The 24,353-nt window shown below is 38.3% G+C and overlaps 1 protein-coding gene across 8 annotated transcripts in view; it reads right to left on the bottom strand.

Annotated features, from left to right (window-relative positions):
* Nucleotides 1-223: 223 nt before the first annotated feature.
* Nucleotides 224-24,353, bottom strand: part of slco4a1 (solute carrier organic anion transporter family, member 4A1) — a 210,291-nt gene continuing 186,161 nt past the window's right edge. For all 8 annotated transcript variants that reach the window (XM_059980750.1, XM_059980755.1, XM_059980756.1 and 5 more), the window contains 6 exons: nt 19,969-20,164; nt 18,936-19,101; nt 11,357-11,526; nt 9,576-9,640; nt 8,347-8,495; nt 224-6,981 (listed from right to left, as the gene is read on the bottom strand). In XM_059980750.1, the coding sequence (XP_059836733.1) occupies nt 6,835-6,981; nt 8,347-8,495; nt 9,576-9,640; nt 11,357-11,526; nt 18,936-19,101; nt 19,969-20,164 (893 nt within the window). In that variant the 3' untranslated portion in view covers nt 224-6,834. The remainder of the gene's footprint in view (nt 6,982-8,346; nt 8,496-9,575; nt 9,641-11,356; nt 11,527-18,935; nt 19,102-19,968; nt 20,165-24,353) is intronic.

Below are 24,353 nucleotides of genomic sequence, written 5' to 3' on the forward strand. Positions count from 1 at the left end.
AAGGAATGGTTAAAATTAAGCACACAGGCTGCATCCATCTTGATACTGCTGGAAGCCAATCATTGGTCTAGTCAAACAATCTCACAATGCCAGAGGCTGTTGAAGTATCATCTCCATTGTGCTTTGCCAACTCAATTATATTACATAAGACAGGAAAACACAAAAAAATACGCAGTGCAACTTAATGAGAGGAATTCATGTCAACCATTTTCCACCCATTGAATTAGACAGCTAAATGTGAAACAATTTTTATTTAAACATTTTTGTGCAGAAAATTATACATTGATTGACAGTTACAAAAAACTTGCAAATCCATTCATCTCACTTTCAACATTTCCAATTAAAGAAAGGCATGTAAAAATGCACAATCTTTGTCAGGTATGTTAAACTACATAATCAATGCACATCAAGTTGTCCAAACGTCTGCTTCAACATGGGATCAAAACTTCACCAGCAAAAATACATAGACAATTATATAACAGATTTATAAAAACCTTCTGCAGCAAATCAGATGATCACATGCATCCGGATGTAAAAATATTCTTTTATTTTTCTTCACTAATATTGTCTTGTTATAAAGCCATCAATTGTGCTATATTTATTGTTATATTTTGGTAGCAAAGTAATGGGGCTATAATCAAAATGTTCCTGTAAAATTCAGTAGTACACAATACCCCATTTAGTCTGTGATACTAAACAGGCCCTGCAAAATCAAGTCTTACATGGTTTATCATTTGAATAGAATCAGGTGAGTCCAGACCAAATTTTGGAGGTGAGGGATGATGATGTGGATGGAAAATTGTGAGCAAGGTCCACTCCAACCGTCTAACATTGATGATGTGGTGGGGTTGGAGATATGCAAGATGGGATTGGAGACATGCGAGACAGGATTGGAGGTCAGGTCGCAATTAGGGATAGGAGGTGAAGTAACATTAATGTCAGGTACTTAGGTTGGCTAGGGGGCTGGAATATAAGCAAATAATAAAAAAGGGATAGAATAAAATGTTAATAATCAACTCTTCCATGGACATTAAGATTATTATGCAAGCCTCATACAGACAGTTGGCTAAAATTCCTATACTGTAATCAGTTTTGGTCAAAAATAATACATATAAATTTCCTTCCGCATTTATAGAAATGTACTCAGTTTAATGGTTCAAGAGACTATATTAACTTTAGTGTGAATATTAATTCAGCAAGATAATACACAATTCATTCATATTAATTCCAAATATAATTTATGCCATGAAATAAATAGAGATATGCTAAATATGTTCAGCAATTCCACATGGTATTGCAATAATTCTTAAAATATCTGTTTGTATTAAGACATCTTTTAGAACAAAATACCAATTCGTAACAAATAACCTTATTCAAAAAAATAAACAGAAAATGCTTTCAGCAAATATAAAAGTTATTTTAATTTGTTGTAATAATCATTTTAAATATACAGTATATGGCAGAGGTTAATACATACTGTAGGTAGTCCTGCAAACAAACTCTTTAGTGTGTGCTTTTTTGAGGAAAAAATCTTCAGGGTGCCTTTTTGATAAACGGCACGTACAGAAAAGTGTTATTCTCCGATTTTAGCAATTTATTTGCCAACATTTTGTCACCAAACAAGAATACAACAACAGTGCACTGTTAATTAGCTGATTGATTAAGGATATAAAGGCCAAGCATTCAGAGAACACCACTATTAATAGTGCGCTGATTATGTCTCTATGAATGGTGAAGAAACATTTGCAGCAAATTGCCAAGGTCAGAGAAAACCTCACCATCAACCACCCGAGCTACACATTTTTTGAATTATTTCCAGAACAAGTGTATATAAAACAAAATTTTCAATTTTGCAGCAGCAATATATATCCCAATACACTATGTAATAGGATGCACTGATTTGCAAACTTACCAAAACAGTTCACTGCTCTATATGACAGCTGTTTGCATTTATAACATATATTTAAGAAGAGATACAACTTCATCATTTTCTACCATACATTAACATACTGAGATTAACAGCAACTGTTATAGCAACATGTAAATACTATCCAATCTCAGATCATTCAATCTATTTCCTACCACTTATTCTTTGTTTATTCCTGGGGTTTGCAAACCCCTCGATTAATTGTCAGGGTCCATGGCATAAAAAAGGTTGGGAATCACTGGTTTATTCTGACTGGCTGCGAAACAAATTAGAGCCACCAGAACAGCTCCGTATGTGCCCTAATTTCCAATTCTTAAGTTTTAAATAATTCATGATTTCATTTTTATGTCAAAACATCTCACTTCATGGAAGTTTATGAAGTATCCAAGAGGACAAAGACCCTGGAGCACTTTTAAACTTTACCACCACATTGTGCAATTTATATCTAATAATCTAAATTTAAAATTGAATTGCTTAGTAATACTAATGGAAAATGGAACTCAATTAAAAAACATTCAATTATTTCATTAACACTACATATTATATATAGTTATCAAAATCAAGGCCCATCTGGTTCAAGATGACCAATTTTTCTATTTAGTTCCATCGATCTGCACCAAGAACATAGCCCTCTATACCCCCCTCATCCATGTTCCTATCTATACTTCATTTAAAATTTGCAACTGAATTCACATCCATCACTTTTGCAGACAGCTTGATCTACATTTGCACCACCCTCTGAGTAAAGAAGTTCCCCCTCGGTTTCTCCTCAAATATTTCAACCTTCATCTCAAATCTAAGACCTCTAGCTCTTGTCTCGCCCAATTTAAGAGAAAAAAAAGCCTTACATATTGACCCAATATAAAGAATTAAAGATTAACTTTATGTGTGACTAATCGAAACACTGAGTCAAATGCGTTGTTTGTGTCAACAATCAACACAAACTGAGATGTACCGGAGGCAACTTGCAAGTGTAGCAATGCTTCTGGTGCCATCTTAGCGTGCCCTCAATGTACTAACCCAAACTCATACGTCTTGGAATATGGGAGGAAACCAGAACACCCGAAGGGACCCAGGTAGTCTTGGGGAGAACATACAAACTCCTTACTGACAACAACAGGAATTGAACCGTGATTTTACAGCTGGCACTGTAAAGCATTATGCTAACCACTACATTACCGTGCCGCCCCTGGTGGGAATTGAATGCCGATTTTACAGCTGGCAGTGTAAATAAAACATTATGCTGACCACTAAGCTAATGAACTGTCCCTTATAATTTTGTGCAACCCTATAAGATCTCCTGTCATTCTCCTAAGCTCTGGGAAATAAAATCCTAACGCGTTCAACCTTTCGAGTCCTTTGTAAATTTTTTCTGCACTCTTGCAATATTGGTTAGGAGAGTTTTGAGTTTTAAAATCAAATTCACATGGTTCACATTTTAATATAAGATAAAGGAATAGGAGTACATGTACAGTAGCTTTGAGATTCCTATGTTATTTAATAAACTAAAAGCTTATTTTCTCCCTCAATGCCACTGTGTTTTGTTATTGCCACATACTGTATCTCTAGGAATCCAAGTTCTAAGTTTACCTTAAAACATACTCAAAAACTCTGTAGTCACAGCCCTCTGGGATTGAGAATTCCAAAACCTTGAATCCCTTGCGTGAGGAAATTTCTCATCTGCTGTATATTAATTTGGCCCTTTTCTGATGCGATGACCCTAAGTTGGACATTTTCATAACTGGAGGAAATACTTTCAAGCTGTTATCCTGTCAACCTAATGACGAATTTAATGGTAACATTTCTCATTCTTTCAAACCCAGGGGAAAATTGATAAGTAGCATGAGATTAAATACAACTAACTTCATTTTTTTCCATTTTACAGAATTTTCAATAAATTATAGTGTTGAAACAGCCTATCAACCTCAGCATGGATTTCCTTTCGAAAATCCAAAATCTTTTGAAATATTGAACAATCCTGCATTAAAACTGCTATAACTAATTGCCAGTGTTAAACCTTAACCCTGCATTGGCAAAAAAAAAGTGCTATTCAAAAGTAAATAGAAAAAACATAGCAACTACTTATGCTGAAATATCTAATTAGTATCATGTAACTTTGATTACAGCATGAGACAATTTGATTACATGATAAGTTCCACCTTAATGATTAATAATAAATTCCTTATTATCAATCAAATATTTAAAAAAGTTCCATCATGTCACATAATTATTTCTGTTCCTATTATCTCAGTAGAGACTATTATCCATAAATTAGACTTCCTCCTCTGTGACTAGTACTGATATTTATTTAGACACATTAAAAAGTCAAATTAAGGGAAAATATTTAAAGGAATCTTACGGAATTTTACATACTGATTTCTGTGCTGAAACAGGAATTGTGCAGATCCTATCAAGGACTGCTGGCACAATTAGGCTGCCACATCCTTCCCATGCTCATTGCTGGGAAGGCTGTCAGTTCTTAAAGGACCTTTGCCTATCCCAGCCATCGCCACTGCAGAAAAGTTTGTAAGCTGCTACTGTAAAAATTCATTGCATGACCACAACTCCAATTTTGATCCAAAGTCCTGATTAGGTCCCATGCCCCAAGTAGCTGTGGGGCATAGGCTGAAAATCTGGGATGCACGGCATGGGAATGATGTAGGTGATGTGAAGTGACACCTCTGCATGTATTCTGCAATGACACACGAGACTGACAGGGGCTAGGGTTGAAACACCAATGTGACAAAGGGGAATCTACGAATTTCTGCATTGCTGCCAAATTGCTGCAGGTTCTGCTCCTTTAACATTTTTATGACAGATGAACTAAGGTTATAGATGCATCTTTGTGCTGATATAATCATTGGAATGGCAGCTGTGAATGTGATGAGGTCTGTCATGGGTGTGGATGACACCAGGTGAAGGTCAGACAAATAAAGATTATGTGTCCTATATGTTGGGTGGCAGGGTGGAGATACGTCTCTACCAAAGGAGGAACAAGGCATCTTTCCATCAGCAAACCTGCAGGTCACCGTTGGGAAAGTGCACCACCTGCTTAACCCATCTGTCAGGGTGACGTGAAGCTATGGGAGCCTGTGGTGGATGAGCAGCTTGTGCATATCATGTCCTGGTTATATGACCACTAATACCTTGAAGACAATCTTTGAAGAGTATTGATAATGGCTGGTGTCACCCATCTTGTTAAGATACTGTCCAGAAGAAGGTAATGGCAAACCACTTCTGTAGAAAAATTTCCCAAGAACTATCATAGACAAGACCGTGATCGCCCATGTCATACAACACAGCACATAAAGATGATGAATCTTAATACGTATTCTTGTTTTAAAGGTGGAGTATTTAGTAATAAATAATCCACAAGACACTGAATCTCTTATTTTTACTTCAATACAATATCAACTCCCCCACTCCCAAATCCTCACTAACATTCCCAATAATGACCTTTCCAGTTCTCAATGCTCTGGAACTGTGTCTAGTGCATGACTGGAGTTTTTCCTTCCAAAAAAAAAGATTTTGTGAGATCTCAAGGTGTTGATTTAATACACCTTGAGATGAAATACAATATTTATTGTAATGAAGATATAGTATCTATACACATCTAGTAAATTATTAAAACAGAAGCTATTTCACGCCCATCCCTCTGGGTAACCCTCATCTCAAGCACAACTGGTCACTTTCAGCAACACTTAATCAAGATGGTAATGAGAAAAGAATTACACTTTATAAAAAAAATGCAGACTTTCTGCTGGAAATTCAATTTATTTACATCGCCTTAGGGTCTGAATGGATTTCCATTAGATATAATATTTAAGATTTATTTGATGATTGCCACATTATGATCAACCAACATTAAGCAGGCTTTCATATCTTTTAACAATGATATTTATTTGCTCATTGCTCCATTATTATGACATGGAAGGGTGCCATTTGGCCCATCCAGACTGTGCTAATTTCCAATGGAGCAATCCTATTTCTCTCAGTCTAGCTCTTTGCATTTCTCTTTTCATTTTCTCTCACATGCTATTAACACCACTTCTGATTTTTATGCCTCTCGTCTACATTAAGGGATCATTTATTGAAGCCAATTAACCTACCAGCACACTTTTGGGATTTGGGAGGAAACCAATTTAATTGGCAGAAACACACTAAGAGAAATGCAAACTTCTCACTTGAATTTGGGATCAAATCCTGAGGATGACATTCTAATTGACATAATTCCATTTACATTTCTGGGGCCTGAACTGTGGTCCAAAATAAAATTTCTTTCCTGTACGGTTAACCATTGTTGGTTATTGGAGTGCTTGAGGTTGCACTATGGCAAAACTAGAGCAGAAGACTCAAATAATTGAGGTTTTTGGAAGAAAGAAGAATGATCTTAGTACTAATATCTTATGTCAATATTGTTAAAATGCACATGTAACATAGCATTAAATCATTTACAGTTAAATACACAATTCAGAATTTGTCCAAATAAGAAAGGGCATTGTATAGAAGTAAACAGCTGAAATAAAATCATTACAACCCTACCAATATCCAACAAAGCCTTAAGCGCTATTATATAGCTTGAAGATGTAAACATCATCCCAATCCTCTGTTTCATGTCAAGATCAATGGCTGACATAATGATGTAGAATTCCTGTACATAAGTACAATGTTTTCAAATAAACAACACTGCTTATTCACCTTTAAGAGTTGCTTCCACTGTACACTTGGACTCTGCATATACTTAATTTATACAATTTATAGTGTTAAGCTTGTAAAAAGTCCCAACCTCAAGTAAAAGCTGAGAAGTTTTTGAAAATGTGGCTACCTAGATGAATGTGGTGGATAACATCCAATAATATGAAGTGGCTTGAATACAGTTTTCATTGAATACTGTTTAAGTGTGTTAATTACAAAGTAATCACCGTTTTAACTGTATTTTGTGAAATACCCTTATCTGACTCGTCGTCTCCATTATCCATTGTTGAACTACTGAGGTTAGAGCCTGGTGGCTTGTACAAAAAGAGAGCCAGGAGAAAAAAAACCGACCCCACTGCCTGAAATGCAAAAGAAAAAAGTGACCAGTTAATTTAAGCAGAGAAGACCATCCCTCGTGACACTTTGACTAAATACACAAGGCATCTATGATTTATGTTTGAAACAAAGAACTTAACACAGATCAATTTCCTGTCATCTCCATTCCACCCACTAGAGTTAAGAATTAATTCTTCACATAAGCTGCTTGATCCTCCACCTCCACCACATCCACATCCAAGGATTTCTCAAAGTGGCTGTGCGAGTTGACAGAGTTAATAAGAAGACGTAGGTGTTTTGCCCTTCATTAGTCAGGGGATTGAGTTCAACAACTGTGAGGTAATGTTGCAGCTTTATAAAACTCTGGGTGGACCACAATTTAAATACTGTGTCCATTTCTGGTCATCTCACTATAGGAAGCTTCACAGAAGGTGCAGAGGAGATTTACCAGGATACTGTCTGGACTAGAAGGTATGTCTTATGAGGGGCTTTTCTCTTTGGAGTGAAGGAGAGTGAGAGGCGATTGGATAGAGAGGTACAAAATGATAAGAGGCATAGAACGAGCAGACAGCCAGCACCTTTTTCCCCAGGGTTGAAATGGCTAAAAGAAGGAGGGACAATTACTTTTAAAGTAATTGAAGGAAAGTACTGGGGCGATGTCAGAGGTTAAATCTTTATACAGAGTTTGGTGGGTGCGTGGAATGCTTTGCCAGGTGTAGTGGTGAAGGCAGATACATTAGGCATTTAAAAAACTCTTAGATAGGCACATGGATGATAGAAAAATGGAGCTCTATGCAGCAGGGAAGGGTCAGAATAGATTAAAAGGCCTGTAGTGTGCTATGGTTCCTTAAGGTTGTTATAGCCAGGGTGGTAATAGTACCTTAAAAACAGTCGCTTCAGGCAGATGGGGCTCGTCAGCCATGGTTGGCAGCTGAACTAGGAGAAGGGAAACTCTGATCTCAAACCTCCGCTGCTTTGTGGCTGTACCCCCTCATGGGGAAGGCTTCAGGAGCAAAACCCGAGGGAAAAATCCGGAGCTGGAAATCCCTAAAGCAGCATTGAGTTCAACACTGACTGGCAACTGCTGTGACGCTGCGGGTACCAAACTGTATCTGTCTCTGCCGTTCCTTTGGATTCATCAGTTGGGGGCTTGCTACATGGGCAACATGTACACAGACAGCTAAGACACAACATCCATGGTCGACCCTGACTGACGAAGGCCTCACTCACTCACTCACTCACTCAGTGTGCTGTGCTCTGCTGTAATGCTCAATGTTCAGTGTACCCTCTGAGCCATTACATCGCCACTCCTTTTATTTCAAAATTAGCATGCAGGCAGTGTAAGTTATTTCCTCATCTACGTCACTATAATCATTTGCATATATTACCTTATAAGTTATTCCTGCAATCAGGAGAGCTTTACTCATGGCTGAATTTTGGTAGATATAACATGAGCCTCTCTCAGAGGATTGCTCCTGCCACAAAAGGCAAGAGATGTCAATAACTGAGCCAAACGCAATTGGGCCTGGGATTGCTCCTGTTGAAATTAATGTGAAGGGAAGATTAAAAGAAAGGCATCTGTAATTTATATAATTTTACTATTTCATATTACAATATATAACAAAGCTGCAATATTAAATTTTAATTTTGCCATCAGTCTTCAGAAAATAGGGTTATATTACTATCTATAAGATGATTATTATTATGTAAATAAGGTTGGAATTTCTATTCTTTATACTGTTAATAAAAGGAATTAATTTATATCAGATACAAAATAGTAATAAAAATTTTAAAAATTCAACACATTTAATCCAGCCAGTTATTGTGATTTACAATTTACTTTACTGTTTGCTTGAATGTAGGTATTTTTATAAAGAATAGAAAATATGCTGGATATTAATTAATAAACAAGAAATTATATTTGTGCAGTAGAGCACTATTGATCCTCAGTATTTTAGATTATAACTAATTAAAGTACTAACTGAATAAATAAATTATTATTATTTGAATAACGACAAGACATTTCTGGAGATATTTAGCAGAATAGGCAGAATCTTCTCATCAGAACTGAGAAAGATGAAGGGTCTTGGATCTGAAAATTTAATGCTGCTTCTCTTTGCACAGACTCGTCCTAAACCTGCTGACCATTTCTAGGTCAGATCAGGCCAAATCTGTGGGAAGAGAAGCAGGGTTAACTTTTCAGATCCAAAACTCTTCATCTTGTTCCGTTCTGATGAGGGGGTTCTACCGATCTGTTTTAAAACAGTGCATTTCACTGGATGTTTCAATGTACACGTAACCAATGAAGCTCATCTGTAGTTTTATCTTTCTTTCCAATACCGGCAGTTTTTTCTGCTTTTCTTCAACTATTACCTCAGATAAATTTATAGATTCATTAAAATGCTAGTAACATTCATATTATATTTATAAAATACATTAATAAATCAAAATAGGTAATTTTTATGGCTTTTGGCAAATATTCCACTATAACCAGTGGCCTTTTTATGTGATTAGACGGTCTTCTGCCTATATTTTATTTATAAGCTACTGGGATAACATCATATGTTAAGAATAACCAGAAAACAAATGTAATTAAAAATTGATAAGGTGTCCTTACCTAAAGTACGAACTACGATCCATTGAATACCAAGTGCAAATGATCGTTGACTATCAGGGACACATCTAATCAAATAAAGAAAAATATCCAGTTTAGATAAGATAGAAATATTACAGAATCCTTTATCGCTACCTAACCTTTCAGCTTCACTATCAAATGTTGATAAGCTCACTTATTCATTTAGGAATAATTTCTTAACTAATGGGCAGTCAATTTTGTTCTGTAACAATTCAAAATAAAGAATTCATTGTGAACACAAAAGTTACAGTATTTTGAGATTTTCTTCTGCAGTTTTATTTAAAATACATTCTTTTGCCAGAGGGTAGTGAAGCTGTGGAATTCATTGCCCAGATGGCTAAGAATGTCAAGTTATTGTGTATAGTTCAAGTGCAGGTTGATAGGTTGTTGATTAGTAAAGGTGTCAAAAGTTACAGGGAGAAAGCATGTAAATAGAAAAATATTGTCTGTCAACAATTTGTTTACTTACAGTATATAAAGAACCCGTGGAAAGAATCACAAATAAAATTCACATTGTTAACTGTAGCTGACGGGTAAATCTTGTTTGAAACACACATTTAAACATCATTATTACTCCCTAATTCATCTCATCAAATCTTTCTTAAACTGAGTGGATCAAAGCCATTCAAAAGTGTGTTTCTCTGAATGGTGAAGCACTGTTGATGTTTCCTGATGAAGGGTCTCGGCCCGAAACATCGACAGTGCTTCTCCCTATAGATGCTGCCCGGCCTGGTGTGTTCCACCAGCATTTTATGTGGGTTGTTTGAATTTCCAGCATCTGTCGATTTCCTCGTGTTTCCTCTGAATGGTTTACAGCCAACACGTAACTAAAAGTTAATCACACTAAGTCCTATCCTGCATACGCACATTGGCTACTTTATTGTGTACTTTCTGTAGCTAATAAAGTGGCACTGAGTGTATGTTTGTGGTCTTCTGTTGCTGTTGCCCATCCACTTCAGGGTTTGAGGTGTTGTGCATTTACAGCTGCACATTACTGTTTTAACATGTGGTTACCGTTGCTCATCTGCAACCATATCAGTGCTTCGGACTTCGGCCTCAGAAGCCATATGCGTGCCCACAGACGTTGACTGTGCAACACCTTCGTCTTCCTCAGACTTCGAGAGACTACTACTTAAACCATTCTCCTCTGACCTCTTTCATTAACAAGGCATTTTCACCTACAGAACTACAGCTCACTGGAATTTATTTTTGTTTCTCCCACCATTCTCTGTACAGTCTAGAGACTGTTATGTGTGTAAATCCCCGGAGATCAGCAGTTTCTGAGCTACTCAAATACCCTGCCTGGCATCAACAATCATTCCACAGTCAGTCACTTCAATCGTATTTCTTCCTCATTCTGATGTTTGGTCAGAATAACAAATGATCTCTTGACCAAGTCTGCATGCTTTTATGCATTGAGTTGCTGCCACTTGATTGGCTGATTAGATATTTACATTAATGAGCCGGTGTACAGGTGTACCTAATAAAATGGTTACTAAGTGTATATCGCTGCTTGTTATAAGTGCAGTGGAGTTTTTCCCTACCTGCAGCCCAAGATGTTAACATTTGTAAACATACACCTTATTTACAGTTTACCAAAATAGTTTATTTGGCAGAACTAAATTTCTGCTAACATTCTGTTAACTGAACTTCTAACATGATGATAAATAGATTAAGATTTTAGATGAATCCCATTACAGACAAAGACATGATTTGCGTCATTACAATTTGTGATAAGAAGGCGATTGAACTGGCATTTGTACCTGAGAGTTGCTGTTAGTGCAGGAATGCTGCTCAAAAACGTGAATAAAATTACAAAGAAAAAGAAAGTCATGAACAGCGGCATTTGTGTGCAGGACGAGGCGCATTTTCCGGATTGCGCAATATTCAGACTCGAATTATTCTGCCTTAGACAGCTGCAGTTGTAGTAAATCTGGTAATGAGGGAAAATAAGAGAAACAAAATGTTAACTGTCTCAAATGATGCTGTCATTTGGCTACGTGACTGCTCGGTTTGAAAGGGAATTATAATTGGAGGGTTATGGGCTGAGCGCAGGTCGGAGGGACTAGGTGAGAGTAAGCATTCGGCACGGACTAGAAGGGCCGAGATGGCCTGTTTCCGTGCTGTAATTGTTATATAATCAAGCTGCATGGACACAATTACATTGCATAACTTCAGTCAAACACATTTATTAACAAAGAATGTATACATTATACACCTGGAGATTTGTTTGCTAACAGGCAGCCACAAAGCGAGAAACCCGAAAACCCAAATAAAAAACCACACTTTTTGATACTTCTGTCTTCAGGAGACCCAATAATAATATTTAGCCAACTATAAATACAGATGCCATCATACCACACAGTGCCAGGAGAAGATGGCATTTCATTTATACTACAGAGGGTGAGGTTTGAGTAACCAAAGCAGGGGCAGGATGCGCAGTTCTCTCATCTCCCAGTTCCTCGGGCCACTCCCACCTGTACTCCCCAAGCCTCCCTCTCCTCCAAAATTCCCAGGCTACCTGTGCCTCTCTCAGGTTTGGACTGTTTGCAACTCTGGAGTCAAGGACGGCAAGCGTTAAGACAAAGTGGCCCAGCCAAGCGGTCTTGTGCGGATGTGGACCTACCTCAAGGTTTTTTTTACATTGTGATAGCAGATTGAGTCAAGGTGTGGTCATTCTGTATTGTGGTTTTTGCCATAACTCTAATTTGTCACCAAATTGAACACACGTAGTGCTTTATTGTTGTGAGTTACACAGATAGAAACAGGCCCCTTAGCCCAAATCGTTTGTACTGACCGTGATGAGCTAATGCAATTGGCCTGTGTTTGACCCACATCCCTCTAAACCAGAGGTTCCCACAGACTGTTGGGTTAATGGTAGGGGTCCATGGCATAGAACAGGTTGGCCACTGCTGCCCTAAACCTTTCCAATCCATGCAATTGTCCACATGCCTGTTAAATGTTGTAATTGTACCTGCCTCTACTCACCACCTGCTGTGCAGAAAACCTACCCCTTACGTCCCATTTAAATCTTTCCTCTCTCATTTTAAACCCACAATCCCTAGTTTTGAACTCCCTACCCTGGGAAAAAGACCGGTTATTCATCTTGTGTATGCCCCTCATAATTTTATAAACGTCTATTAGGTCACCCCTCAGCCTCCTTCGCTAAAGGGAAGAGAAGTCCAAGACAATTCAGCCTCTCCTATAATTTAGAGTAGCACACACAAAATACTGGAGGAACTTATCAGGTCAGACAATTCCATGGAGAGGAATAAGCAGTTGACATTTCAGGCCATGATCCTTCTTTCCATAGATGTTCCCTGACCTGCTGAGTTCCTCCAGCACAGTGTACATAATTTATGCTGGATTTCCAGGATCCGTAGAATCTATTGTGTTTATCTCCTATAACCTAAGTCCTCCAGTCTGGTAGTATTGTTGTGAATCTTTTCCACACCATCTCTAGGTTAATGACTTCCTTGCTATAGATCTCCAAATGTGGCCCTTATCCAAGTCTCGTACAGCTGTCCCAATTCCTCTACTCACTGTACTAGAAAAGGCAAATGACTGTTTGTCTACACACATTGGGTGCCACATTCCTTGCCATACTTATATATTTATTGAGATACAGTACAGAATATGCCCTTCTGGACCTTTGAGCCATGCTACCCTGCAACCCCTGATTTAACCCTAGCCTAATCAAGGGGCAATGTTCAATGACCAATTAACAGGCCCGGTATGTCTACAGAGTGTGGGAGGAAACTGGAACACATGGAGAAAACTTACACGTTCCACGGGGAGGACATCCAGACTCCTTACAGATGACATCAGAATTGAACTGTGAACTCCAGTGCTGTGATGTAATCGTGTTGCACTACCTCTACTTTACCACTGCGCCCTTTTGACGATCCATTTTTAACATACAACATTCAACTGAATATTGCAAACCCAGGTACTAAAACCACTGCCTTTATCAAAGTTCAATCTTCAAAGTAAATTTTATTATCAAAGTACATGTATGCCACCACAGACAACCCTGAGATTCCTGTCCCTGCGGGCATACTCAGCAAATCTATGGAATAGTAACTCTAACAGGATCGATGAAAGATCAACCAGAGTGCAGAAGACAACAAACTGAGCAAATGCAAATATAAATAAACAGCAATAAATAATGAGTACATGAAACACTGAGGTAAAGAGTGCTTAAAGTGAGACCATTGGGTGTGGGAAAAATTTCAATGATGGGGCAAGTGAGTGCAGTTATCCCCTTTTATTCAAGAGCCTGATGGTTGCGGGGTAGTAACTGTCCTTGAATCTGGTGGTGCTGGATATACTTCACATTAATAATTTCCGCAGATCAAGGCTATTTATTAACATTCATTCCAAAACTTGACAGCTCACAATCTTTTCAGCATATGTTCATTCCTCATGGCTGAGTAACCCTAGCAACATATTGCACATTTAAATATAAATGCATTAGCACAAGATTTAAATTATCATTTGATTAGTGCATGGAATGAGGTACCCTACATCAAATGTGCAGATGGCTCCAAGTATTGTATGATTTTTGAGGAAAAGCAGAGAAATAAAGACATTTATTGATTAAATTAGAAAGCAAAACTTCAAATCAAATAAATATTAAACAAGGGAATACTACCTAAAGCTGTGCAAGGTCAGCAACACACACAAAATGCTGGAGGAACTCATCTGGTTAGACTACAATGGGAAAGAGTAAACAGTCGATGTTTTGGGCCAATACCCTTCAGCAGGACTGGAAGGAAGAAGAGAAGTCAAAGAAAGAAGGTACTTATTTTGTGTGTGTTGCTTTGGATTTCCAGCATCTGCGGATTTTATCGTGTTTCTGTCCAATGTAAGTTTGGGCTCTGAAGAAAAATACCTTTACTACACAATTCCCAAACTTGGAATGGTTTTCCAGTTTGAGTAATGGAAGAAAAGTGGCGTTCCGCAGGGTCTAAATTGTACAGTACGTTATTGGTCTGGATGACAGAATTGATGGTTTTGTAGCCAATTTTACAGATGACACAAGGACAGGTGGATAGGTAGGTAGCTTTGAGGAAGCAGGAAGTATTCAGAAGGACCTCGACAGGTTAAAAGAATGGGCAAAAAAGTGGCAGATGGAAAACAATGTAGGGAAGTGTATGGTCATGCACATTGGTAGAAGCAATAAAAGTATAGATTATTTATTTTCCAAATGGGGAGCAAATTCAAAAATTGGAGGGACAAAGGAACTTGTGGGTCTTAGTGCAGGATTCCCTAAAGATTAACTTGCCGATTAGTGGTAAGGAAGGCAAATGCAATGTTAGCATTAATTTCAAGAGGAATAGAATATAAAAGCAAAGATATAATTCTGAGAATTTATAAGACATTAGTCACACCACATTTGTAGTGTTGTGAGTAGTTTGGGCAGCATATGTAAGAAATGGTATGCTGGCATTTGAGAGGGCTCAGAGGAAGTTTATGAGAATATCCTGAGAATGAACGTGTTAATGTATAAGTAGCTCATGATAGCTCTGGGCCTGTACTTGCAGAAGTTGAGAAATATGAGTGGGGATCTCATTGCAACCTACTGAATATTGAAAGGCCTAAACAGAGTAGATGTGGGGAGGAAGTTTTCAACAGTGGCAGAGTCTAGGACCAGAGGGCACAGTCTCAAAATAGAAGGACGTCCCTTTCAAACTGAGATGTGGAGGAATTTTTTGAGCCAGAGCCTGATGAATCTGCAGCATTTATTGCCATTGATAGCTGTGGAGGCCAAGCCACTGAGTAAACATAAAGAGCAGGCTTGGTAGGTTCTTAATTAGTAAGGGTGTCAAAGGTTATGAAGAGATAGCAGGAGGATGGGATTGAGAGGGATAATAAATCAGCCACAGTCGAATGGCGAATCAGACTTGATGGGTCATATGGCTTAAATCCATGCCTATGTGTTAAGTGGTTTTATGGTCTTATTCTAAACATCTGTGCATTTAAAAATAAGTTTTGATAGTATGGGAGAAAGCGAGATTAGATGATCTAGTTACATTCAGTTATTTTTATAATATATTGGTTCATTAAGCTTATTTTCAAATTCAATGAAACACTTTAAAACAGTGAAGAATACTCCATAAACGACAGTGACATAAGATAATGATGTTTCATATATATTTCACTATTATATATTATTTCCATCCCATTCACATTCATCTTGATACAGTATATCAAACAACGTAGAATGTTAGAATGGGCTTTAAAACTTTACTTTAGTTCTAAGAGGTCAATAGTTTTCCTTCCAACTGCTTGTAATTAATGCTACTTAGCTTTTTCTCTCCTGCTTCATATAATATATGCAATGATGGGAATGATAATAGTATTTTGATGCTGAATAGGTTTTGGGTGAAATTAAAATAAATCAGATGAACAAAGAGTTTTCAAACTTTGGCTAGTAAATTATCTTCCCCTAATTAGACCCTAAGCAGAGGTAATTATTGGCCTTTCAACCAATTCAGCCTCTCTGCAACTGAAACAGAATCACAAGGTGCATGTGGTAGGGAATTCAGAGGATTACAGACTCCAAGTCAATTCTGTATGTTAGAGACCAGGACGCTTCACTCCATGAGAGGCTGAATGACTTCTAAGCCTGGCTTGATCTGCAGACCAAAGTGCTGACGAGGAAAGCACCTGTCCCCCACCAGGGGAGCAGTCATTTCATCTGGACGAAGCTGAGGTAAGGAAGACCCTGGCCAGGGTCAACCTATGCAAAGCTGTGGGGCTCGATAATATACCAAATCAGGTTCTGAAAGACTGCGCAGTCCAGCTGACAGAGGTGCTGATGGATATATTCAACATCTCTCTGGAACATCCAACGTCCATTTGGTTTTCAAGGAGGCAACCATCATTTCAGTGCTGAAGGCGGCAATAGTAACCTGCCTAAATGACTATCGTCCAGTGGCATTAATATCAAACATTATGAAATGCTTTGAGTGGCTGGTCACGGAGCACATTAAAGCCTTTCTCCCAGCTACACTGGATCCTTTCCAGTTTGCTTATCGTTCAAATCGATCCGCTGATAATGCAATAGCCTCCGCCCTCCATACTGTTCTGTGTTAACTGGAAAATGGAGTCTCCTATGCCAGAATGCTGTATATAAACTTCAGTTCAGCATTCAACACCATCATACCCCAGAAACTGTCTGCTCTTTATCTCTAGTATTTAAAGTTAAGGTACTTTAGTTTGAAATTTATGTGTATTTCATCCGTTATTGTGTGTTCTGTGTGTTTTGAAAACTATTACGCTCTACACCCCGGTTGTCTCATTTCTATATACATGAGATGATTATATGTGTTATATACATGTATATAGTTAAATGACAATAAACTTGACTTGACAGTTGTTGGGCTTTCAACCAATTCAGCCTCTTTGCAATTCAATTTGATCATTGGTGAATATGCACCCTTTCCTCTCCCACCCACAACTTAAGCCATTTCATTTACAACTTTTCCTGTTACAACTTGATGCACCAGCAATAACTCTCGGAGACTGGAAGTGAATGATAGGCTTTTATTAACAGCAAAAAGGGAGCACGACATCTTGGAGACTGAGGGAGGAGCAGTGCCCCAATCGCCTTTATACAGGGGTCTGTGGGAGGAGCCACAGGAGCAGTCAGCAGTCGGGTGTGGCCAGACAGGTATTAATTACAATACAACCTCAAGCAATAACTGTTTCTCCTTTCATAACTTGCTGAATGTTTCCAACATACTCAGTTTATATTTCAAGTTTAGTTCAGAATAGCTGTTCATTCATTAAATCTAATCAATTAATTCATTAAACCTACAAGTTATATGTACTACAAATACCATAAATTGCTCTTCAAATAAACTGTTCCTTCTTTTGCGGACTTCAGTTATATGTAATACATTGGTTTAAGACCATGCTTTATTAATACTGTTATGCTGTTGGGCATTTTATTTTCTGCAAATTTTCTTAAAAGGCAAATCTATATATAAAAAGTATTTAATTATGTTATAAAATAGATTATTTCATTTTTTTCTGTTTAAAATAATAATCCAGTTAATTGAATTAGGTTCATTGTAACTGGACAATATGATTTGTCCTGTTAACATTTTGGCCAACAGGGGTAGCAATTCTAGTGAGAACACAGGAAAAGAATGGGAGCCATTTTTCTGAAGCATGTATGGGATCGAAGAGGTTTTCGAGAAAGAAGGAGAAAGATGGAGAATTGAAATGGGCAACAATTATAGCAGAAGAACACGATGAAATGCTCACAGACCCAAATTTGGAAGGACAGAGATAGATGTCAGAAAATCCTCCTTCAGATGATGGTCTCAAGGAGAATGTGGAGTTAACTTAGTTTCTCAGCTAGCACATGGAATTAGAGAAAAGTCAATGCCTTTTTCCTTGGATGATGCATGGATCTTCTTTTTATTTAGACTGGTTATTCTACGCAAAACCATTTTGGTACCAAAAGTAAACAAAGTGAAGCAAACTGAACTGATTATGCAACAATGATTGTCTGCACACTATAGACTGTGATGGGACTTTTCTTTATTTTGTATTGGATAGAATTATTTTGTTTAAAATATTTTGTCAATTCAATTTTGATCTAAGTTTATACTGGTGTGAGCTAAATAATCGCTTCCTGGCGAATGGTAAATTTGCATGGGTGTGTCAGTATTACTTTTCCTTAGAAGAAACATTCAAACTTTTGTGTTTTGTGTTTGCCTGAATCATAACCACCCGAGACATATTTATTGGAAATGGCTATTTCAACATTATTCCCATGTTGCTATGTTGCTGTTAGTCTGTATTCACAGTAATAGCTAACTCATTATTAGCCTACAGTGAGAGTGGTACATGTAGGAAAACTCTTTTCTTGGGTTTAAGATACCCCAGCCTTTACATATATTTAGGTTTACTAATTTAAAATGTCAGAAACAATTTCTCCATTATTTTGTACTATCCTATGTTTTGCCATTCCATGGCTTCATGCTTCTTAAAGTATGAACATAAATTAAAAAAAGTTATATGTTACCAAGGCTAATTTTATTAGATATATGCATTTATCAGTTGCACAAGTATAGAAAAATGTCCCTGTTTTAGCAATTTTCGAAGACAGCAGATCAATTTCAAATTTGTTATCAGAGTACATTCATTTCACCACATACAACCCTGAGATTCTTTTCCCTGCGGGCATACTCAGTAAATATATAGAATAGTAACTGTAAACAGGATCAATGAAACTCTTTTGGGTGCGCACAACTTCACATCATTCCCAGTCCCTTTCAAGTTTGACCACTAATAAAAATGCAAATTCAGATGTTAAAAGATTACCTTTCTGCCATCTGATGGCAACGTTGAATTGAATTCTAGGCAGCCAGCATGACATGGTGAGTAGTACATTAAACCGTCCGCTCCGCAAACTGGATTGTACAAATCCATTGGACAGTTACAGCCAATATTGCAACTTGCCGTCAAATTGATTGGAGCATCATAAGAACTGTTGAATAAACATGCCTCTGTGTCAATGAGCAATGTTTTTAGATGATCACATCACTAAGGTGTCAAATAAGTCTTCCAGGTCCAATCTTTAAAGGTGATTTTATTGCACTCCTTTAAATTTACGTGGAGGCCAACATCGTCATTAGATTGCAATTATTCCACAAAAGTTCAGCCACAGAAAACTGCCTACTGGTATTGATCAGTTAAATTATTGGGAAGCTTTTCATTATATTAAACATCGAATGAAAATATATAGAATGTATATAAAAAATAAAGCCAATGATAGATAAAACAGAAGACAAAGGCAATGGTAGCATCATAGAGTTATAGAAAACTATAGCACAGAGATATTCCATCAAACTTGTGCCATCGCCTAGTCCCATTGACTTGCACCGAGACCATAGCTCCTCATACCCTCGCCATCCATGTACCTATCCCAACTTCTCTTGAACATTGAAATCGAAATTGCATCCACCACTTGTGCTGGCAACACGGTCCACACTCTCACCACTCTCTGAGTGAAGAAGTTTCCTCTCGTGTTCCCCTTAACTTATCACCTTTCAATCTTAACTTATAATGTCCAGTTGTAGTCTCCCCCAACCTCAGTGGAAAAAAGCCTGCTTACATTTACTCTGTCTATACCCTTCATAATTCTAATGGATAATACAATTAATCAAAAGCAAAGACGAAGGCATCATGTTTCTGTAGATTCCCTACATGTTAGAATCTCGATTACCATTCTCTCTCTGTTACATTCCTAGACATTGTTAAGCACTGATTACAATAGTTAACCTATTAAAAAAAGAGAGGTATGCTTATTACAGTTGAAGTAGAAATTAAATTTGTGTTGATTTTATGCTCATACCTGTCATTGAATGTTGAAGTGAGCCCAGCCATTGGTATGTTGGGGCAGTTAATGCAGACAATGAAGATAGCTAACAAGCTCAAGAATGTCCAAAGGATGCACAACTTAATGATTCCCGCACAACGGAGTTTTAATTTATTCACGATAAAACCACCAAGGAATGTACCACCTCCACCAGCTGGTACCACAATGTACCCTGGAATTGAGGAAAACAGAGTATACATTCAAGAGTTTGTAGTTATAGCAATGATAACAAGGTTAATTTGAGAAATATCTTTGCAGCATTATGTAACACTGGGTCTCACATAAACTAAGGTGATGTTGACTACATCACCACTACTTTTAGAGAAAAGAAATATCAGCTTTATTTGTCACATGTACATTGAAACATACAGTGAAGTGCGTTGTTGGCATTGAATCACATCAGCAAGGATTGTGCCAGGCAGCCCATAAGTGTCATCAGGCTTCCGGTGCCAGTGTAACATACCCTCACTAATGCTACCCCATGCGTCCTATTGCAATGTGAGAAGAAAACAGAGCACTAGAGGAAACCCATGAAGTCATAGGAAGAACATACACTTCTTACAGTCAGCAGTGGGAATTTAAATCCCAATCTTACAGCTTGCACCGTTATGCTAATTGCTATGGTACCTTGGCACACGCAAAGTTTGTACGGACTGATAGGATGAAGTGATCTGTCTGGAGGACATGCTCAATAATGTTATTTTACTGTACCTCACTACATATGACAATAATAAACACATTTAGATTGTTAACAGGTAAATGTTTGTCTATGTACCAAAGGATCTAATTTTCTTGCTCTTTCTGAGACAGCAAGATGAAATCTTTTACACCTACCCCAGAAAGGAAACAGGTGACTTTGCTGAACATCTCGTTGGATGCAGCAGCACTTCTTCATGACTACCTTGATAGTTATTTTGCATTCAACTCTCTGTTGTAGATTAGGAGCCCATAACTCTTTACAATCAGAGGAAACCATATGCTCTCCTCCTGGCACTTGACCAATGTGTCATTGACAACTAGAATAATACGTCATTATTGAAAAAATAAAAATAATCAAATATTTTGTACTTGTAGGCACGTGGGCTGGTGAGTCGGCGAGCTTGAAGTTAAAGCTTGGAATTTGGGGTCCTGTCATCAGCTAGTCTGGGGGCCAATACCTCAGAATGAAGCCTGGAGGTCAATCAGATGTCTGGAAATAAAAGCCCAATGGCTGAAGCCTGGAAGCTGGAGACTAGAGGCCCAGATGCCAGTTCCGTCCTTGGGCTGGAGACAGTCCGTGGGTGGGTGGGAGGCAGGAAAGGGACCTGTTCTGCTGTTACTGTTTTGCCGCTCGTCATGTTCTGTATGTATCTGACGATCATTATGGGCATGCTTTTGTGGCTCCGAAATTTGTGGCGACACTTGTGGCTTGCCCTCATATCTTAAAGTTATGATGGTTGTTAGTGCAAAGGCTTTGTACATTTTAGTCAAGCTGCCTGGCATCCGATAGCCAAGCAAATTTATTACCAAGGTATAGACTAGAGTTTTCCCTTTGGATGAACCTCTATACCCATAAATTATGACACTTACTGGGCATTTCACTTTCAAATCTAATCATCAGTAATATTGCAAATTGGCTTTGGACTTGGGGAAAAATTCTACTAAATTAATCTGCGTTAGTGTTGCGACTCCAAACTGAAAGATTGGGGTTCAAATACCACCGTTCTCTGTTAAGAATTTGTACATTCCCTCTATGACCACATGGGTTTCCTCCAGGTACTTTGGTTTCCCCCCACATTCCAATGCTGTACAGACTAGAGTTAGTAAATTGTAGGCAAGTTATGTTGGCGCGGGGAGCATAGTGACACTTGTGGGCTGCCCCCACCACATCTTGGACCGTGTTGGTTACTGATGATGCAAATCAATGCATTTCACTGTATGTTTTGATGTTTTGACGTACATGTGCAAAGCTTTAACCAAAAGATTAGAGATCTTTAATTTTCTGAACTGAATGAATGCACTTCAGAAAATTCCAGCATTTTAAAACTGAGGCATTACTCAGCTTGGAAAAAACAAACACCAAGAAGTAAGAACAGTGCAAGTGAGGGGTTGGGCGGGATAGCTTAGGATGAGCTCGAGTTCATGGTGGTAGAACCTGGACGACTGGATGATTCTGGGATTGAAAGGCTTATCATATGAAGAGCATTAGATGGCTCTGAGCTTGTACTCACTTGAATTTAGAAGAATGGTGGGTGGTGGGGGGGGGGGGGGAGTGGAGAACCTCATTGAAATCCATTGAATGTTGAAAGGCCTAGACAGAGTGAACGTAGAGAGGATGTTTCCTATAGTGAGGGAGTCTAGGACCGGAGTGCACATCTCAGAATAGAGGAGCGACCTTTTAGAACGGAGGTAGGAGGAATTTTTTTTTAGCCAGAGAGTAGTGAATCTGTGGCATTCATTGCTAGAGGTGGCTGTGGAGGCCAGGTCATCGAGTGTATTTAAAGTGGAGGCTGATAGGTCAGGAAGTAAAAGCTTACATGAAGAAGGCAGGAGAATAGGGTTGAGAGGGAAATGGATCAGTTATGGTCAAATGGCAGGGCAGACTTACTGTGCCAAATGGCCTAATTCTGCTCCTATGTCTTATGGTCTTACGTGCTATTATGTAAATTTTAGGCTGTGAAGCAACAGAGACAAGGATAGCTGTTTCTGAGCATGAGGTGGGGCAGCTTTGTACAGAAACCAGCCATTTCACTGCTGGAAAGAATCTATGGTATGATTGTCATCTGGGGAATTAAAGTTCACTCTGAAGTTTTGAAGAATGCAATTCAGAGGGTTACCATTGTAAGGAATGGAATGGGTGTTCAGAAAATGGAGTTTCTGATGTGGTCTGTTGATAGCAGTATTGGTCATCCCAATATTAAATTGAATGTATATTTTGTCTTTTCTGTATTGCACGTCAGACAAGCAGCAAACAATTCAGAGATTGCGGAGGTAGAGCAGGCTATGACAGTGTGGATGCAGAAGCTGACACCTGATATTTGGGTGATGTCACTGAAATGCATTGTGTGCATGAGAAATGGAACAAAGATAAAATCTTGTGGGACACCACAGGAGATCAGTAGTGACTGTAACAACTGTTGTTTCAGTACTGAGGCAGAAGCCTGGTTGGAGGGGTTCTGGGAAAACAGGAACAAATGAAATTGGAATTGGTTTATTATTGTCACATGTACCGAGATACAGTGAAAACAATGTCTTGCTTACAGATCAGATTACTGAGACAGAACAAGATAAAACAATAGTGGAATTCCACAGAAAAGGTGTAGTGCAGGTAAATAAGATGCAAGATCATAACAAGGTAGATTGTGAGGTCTAAAACTGTGGGAGATTGGAGATTGGTCTACAATTATAACAGCACTGAGCAATTTATTATTAAACTACATACGTACTGCCTTATATTACCTTGAGATTAATTTTATTTATTTATTGAGATACAGTGAAGAATAGGTCCTTCCAGTAGTAATCCCCCAATTTAATCCTAGCCTAATTGTTGGAAAATTTACAATGACCAACTAACCTACCAACCTGTATGTATTTGGATAGTGGGAAGAAACCGGAGCACATGGTCATGGTCATGAGGAGAACATACAAACTCCTTACAGGCAGCAGCGGGAATTGAACACCGGTTGCCTGCACTGTAAAGCATTGCACTAACCACTACACTGCAGTGCTGCCCGACTATGCCACAATCCCATCCCTGCAGGCATTCACACTAAATACAATGAAACACAACGGAGTCAATGAAAAACTGAGGAGAAGGGTCAAATACTGGAAGATTTGGAAGAGAAAATCTTTCTATGGCAAAGGTAGTACACTTAGTTAAGTTGTTCTTGCTGTGTACATAATGTTGAGCATTCTTTGCTCTCATACATATTTGCTGGAATTAAGTCACAGTGACAAATAAAAAAATTTCTACAAGGATGCTTCCAAGATTAATGTAGAGTAAGCACACCTAGATGTAAGGTGAAAAGTATTACATTTATGGAGATGTACAATGTACTGTGTACGTTAATCAAAATGGCTTCTTTGTTTTGTTAAGAGTAGGAATGCTTCTTTGTATGATAAGTGCTTTCTCTTGCAGTTGTTTAGCTTTAGACTTGCTGATATCGGGATTGTATTCATTTGTTGAATGTTATTTTGTCTTGTGAGGCTGGGAGCTTGGGGGTTTTCTCGGTCTTTTCAGGGGAGTCAGGAAGAAGACGCCGAGGAAGGTGGACGTGCACCGCACTGCTCGATCAACCACCGGGGTGGTCCCAGGTGCAAGGACGTGGAGGTCAGAGGAAAGTGACGAGGGGTCGAATGGTTCGATGGTTGAGCTCCAACGA

The sequence above is a fragment of the Hypanus sabinus genome, chromosome 9 (genome assembly GCF_030144855.1).
Source record: "Hypanus sabinus isolate sHypSab1 chromosome 9, sHypSab1.hap1, whole genome shotgun sequence".
NCBI lineage: Eukaryota > Metazoa > Chordata > Chondrichthyes > Myliobatiformes > Dasyatidae > Hypanus > Hypanus sabinus.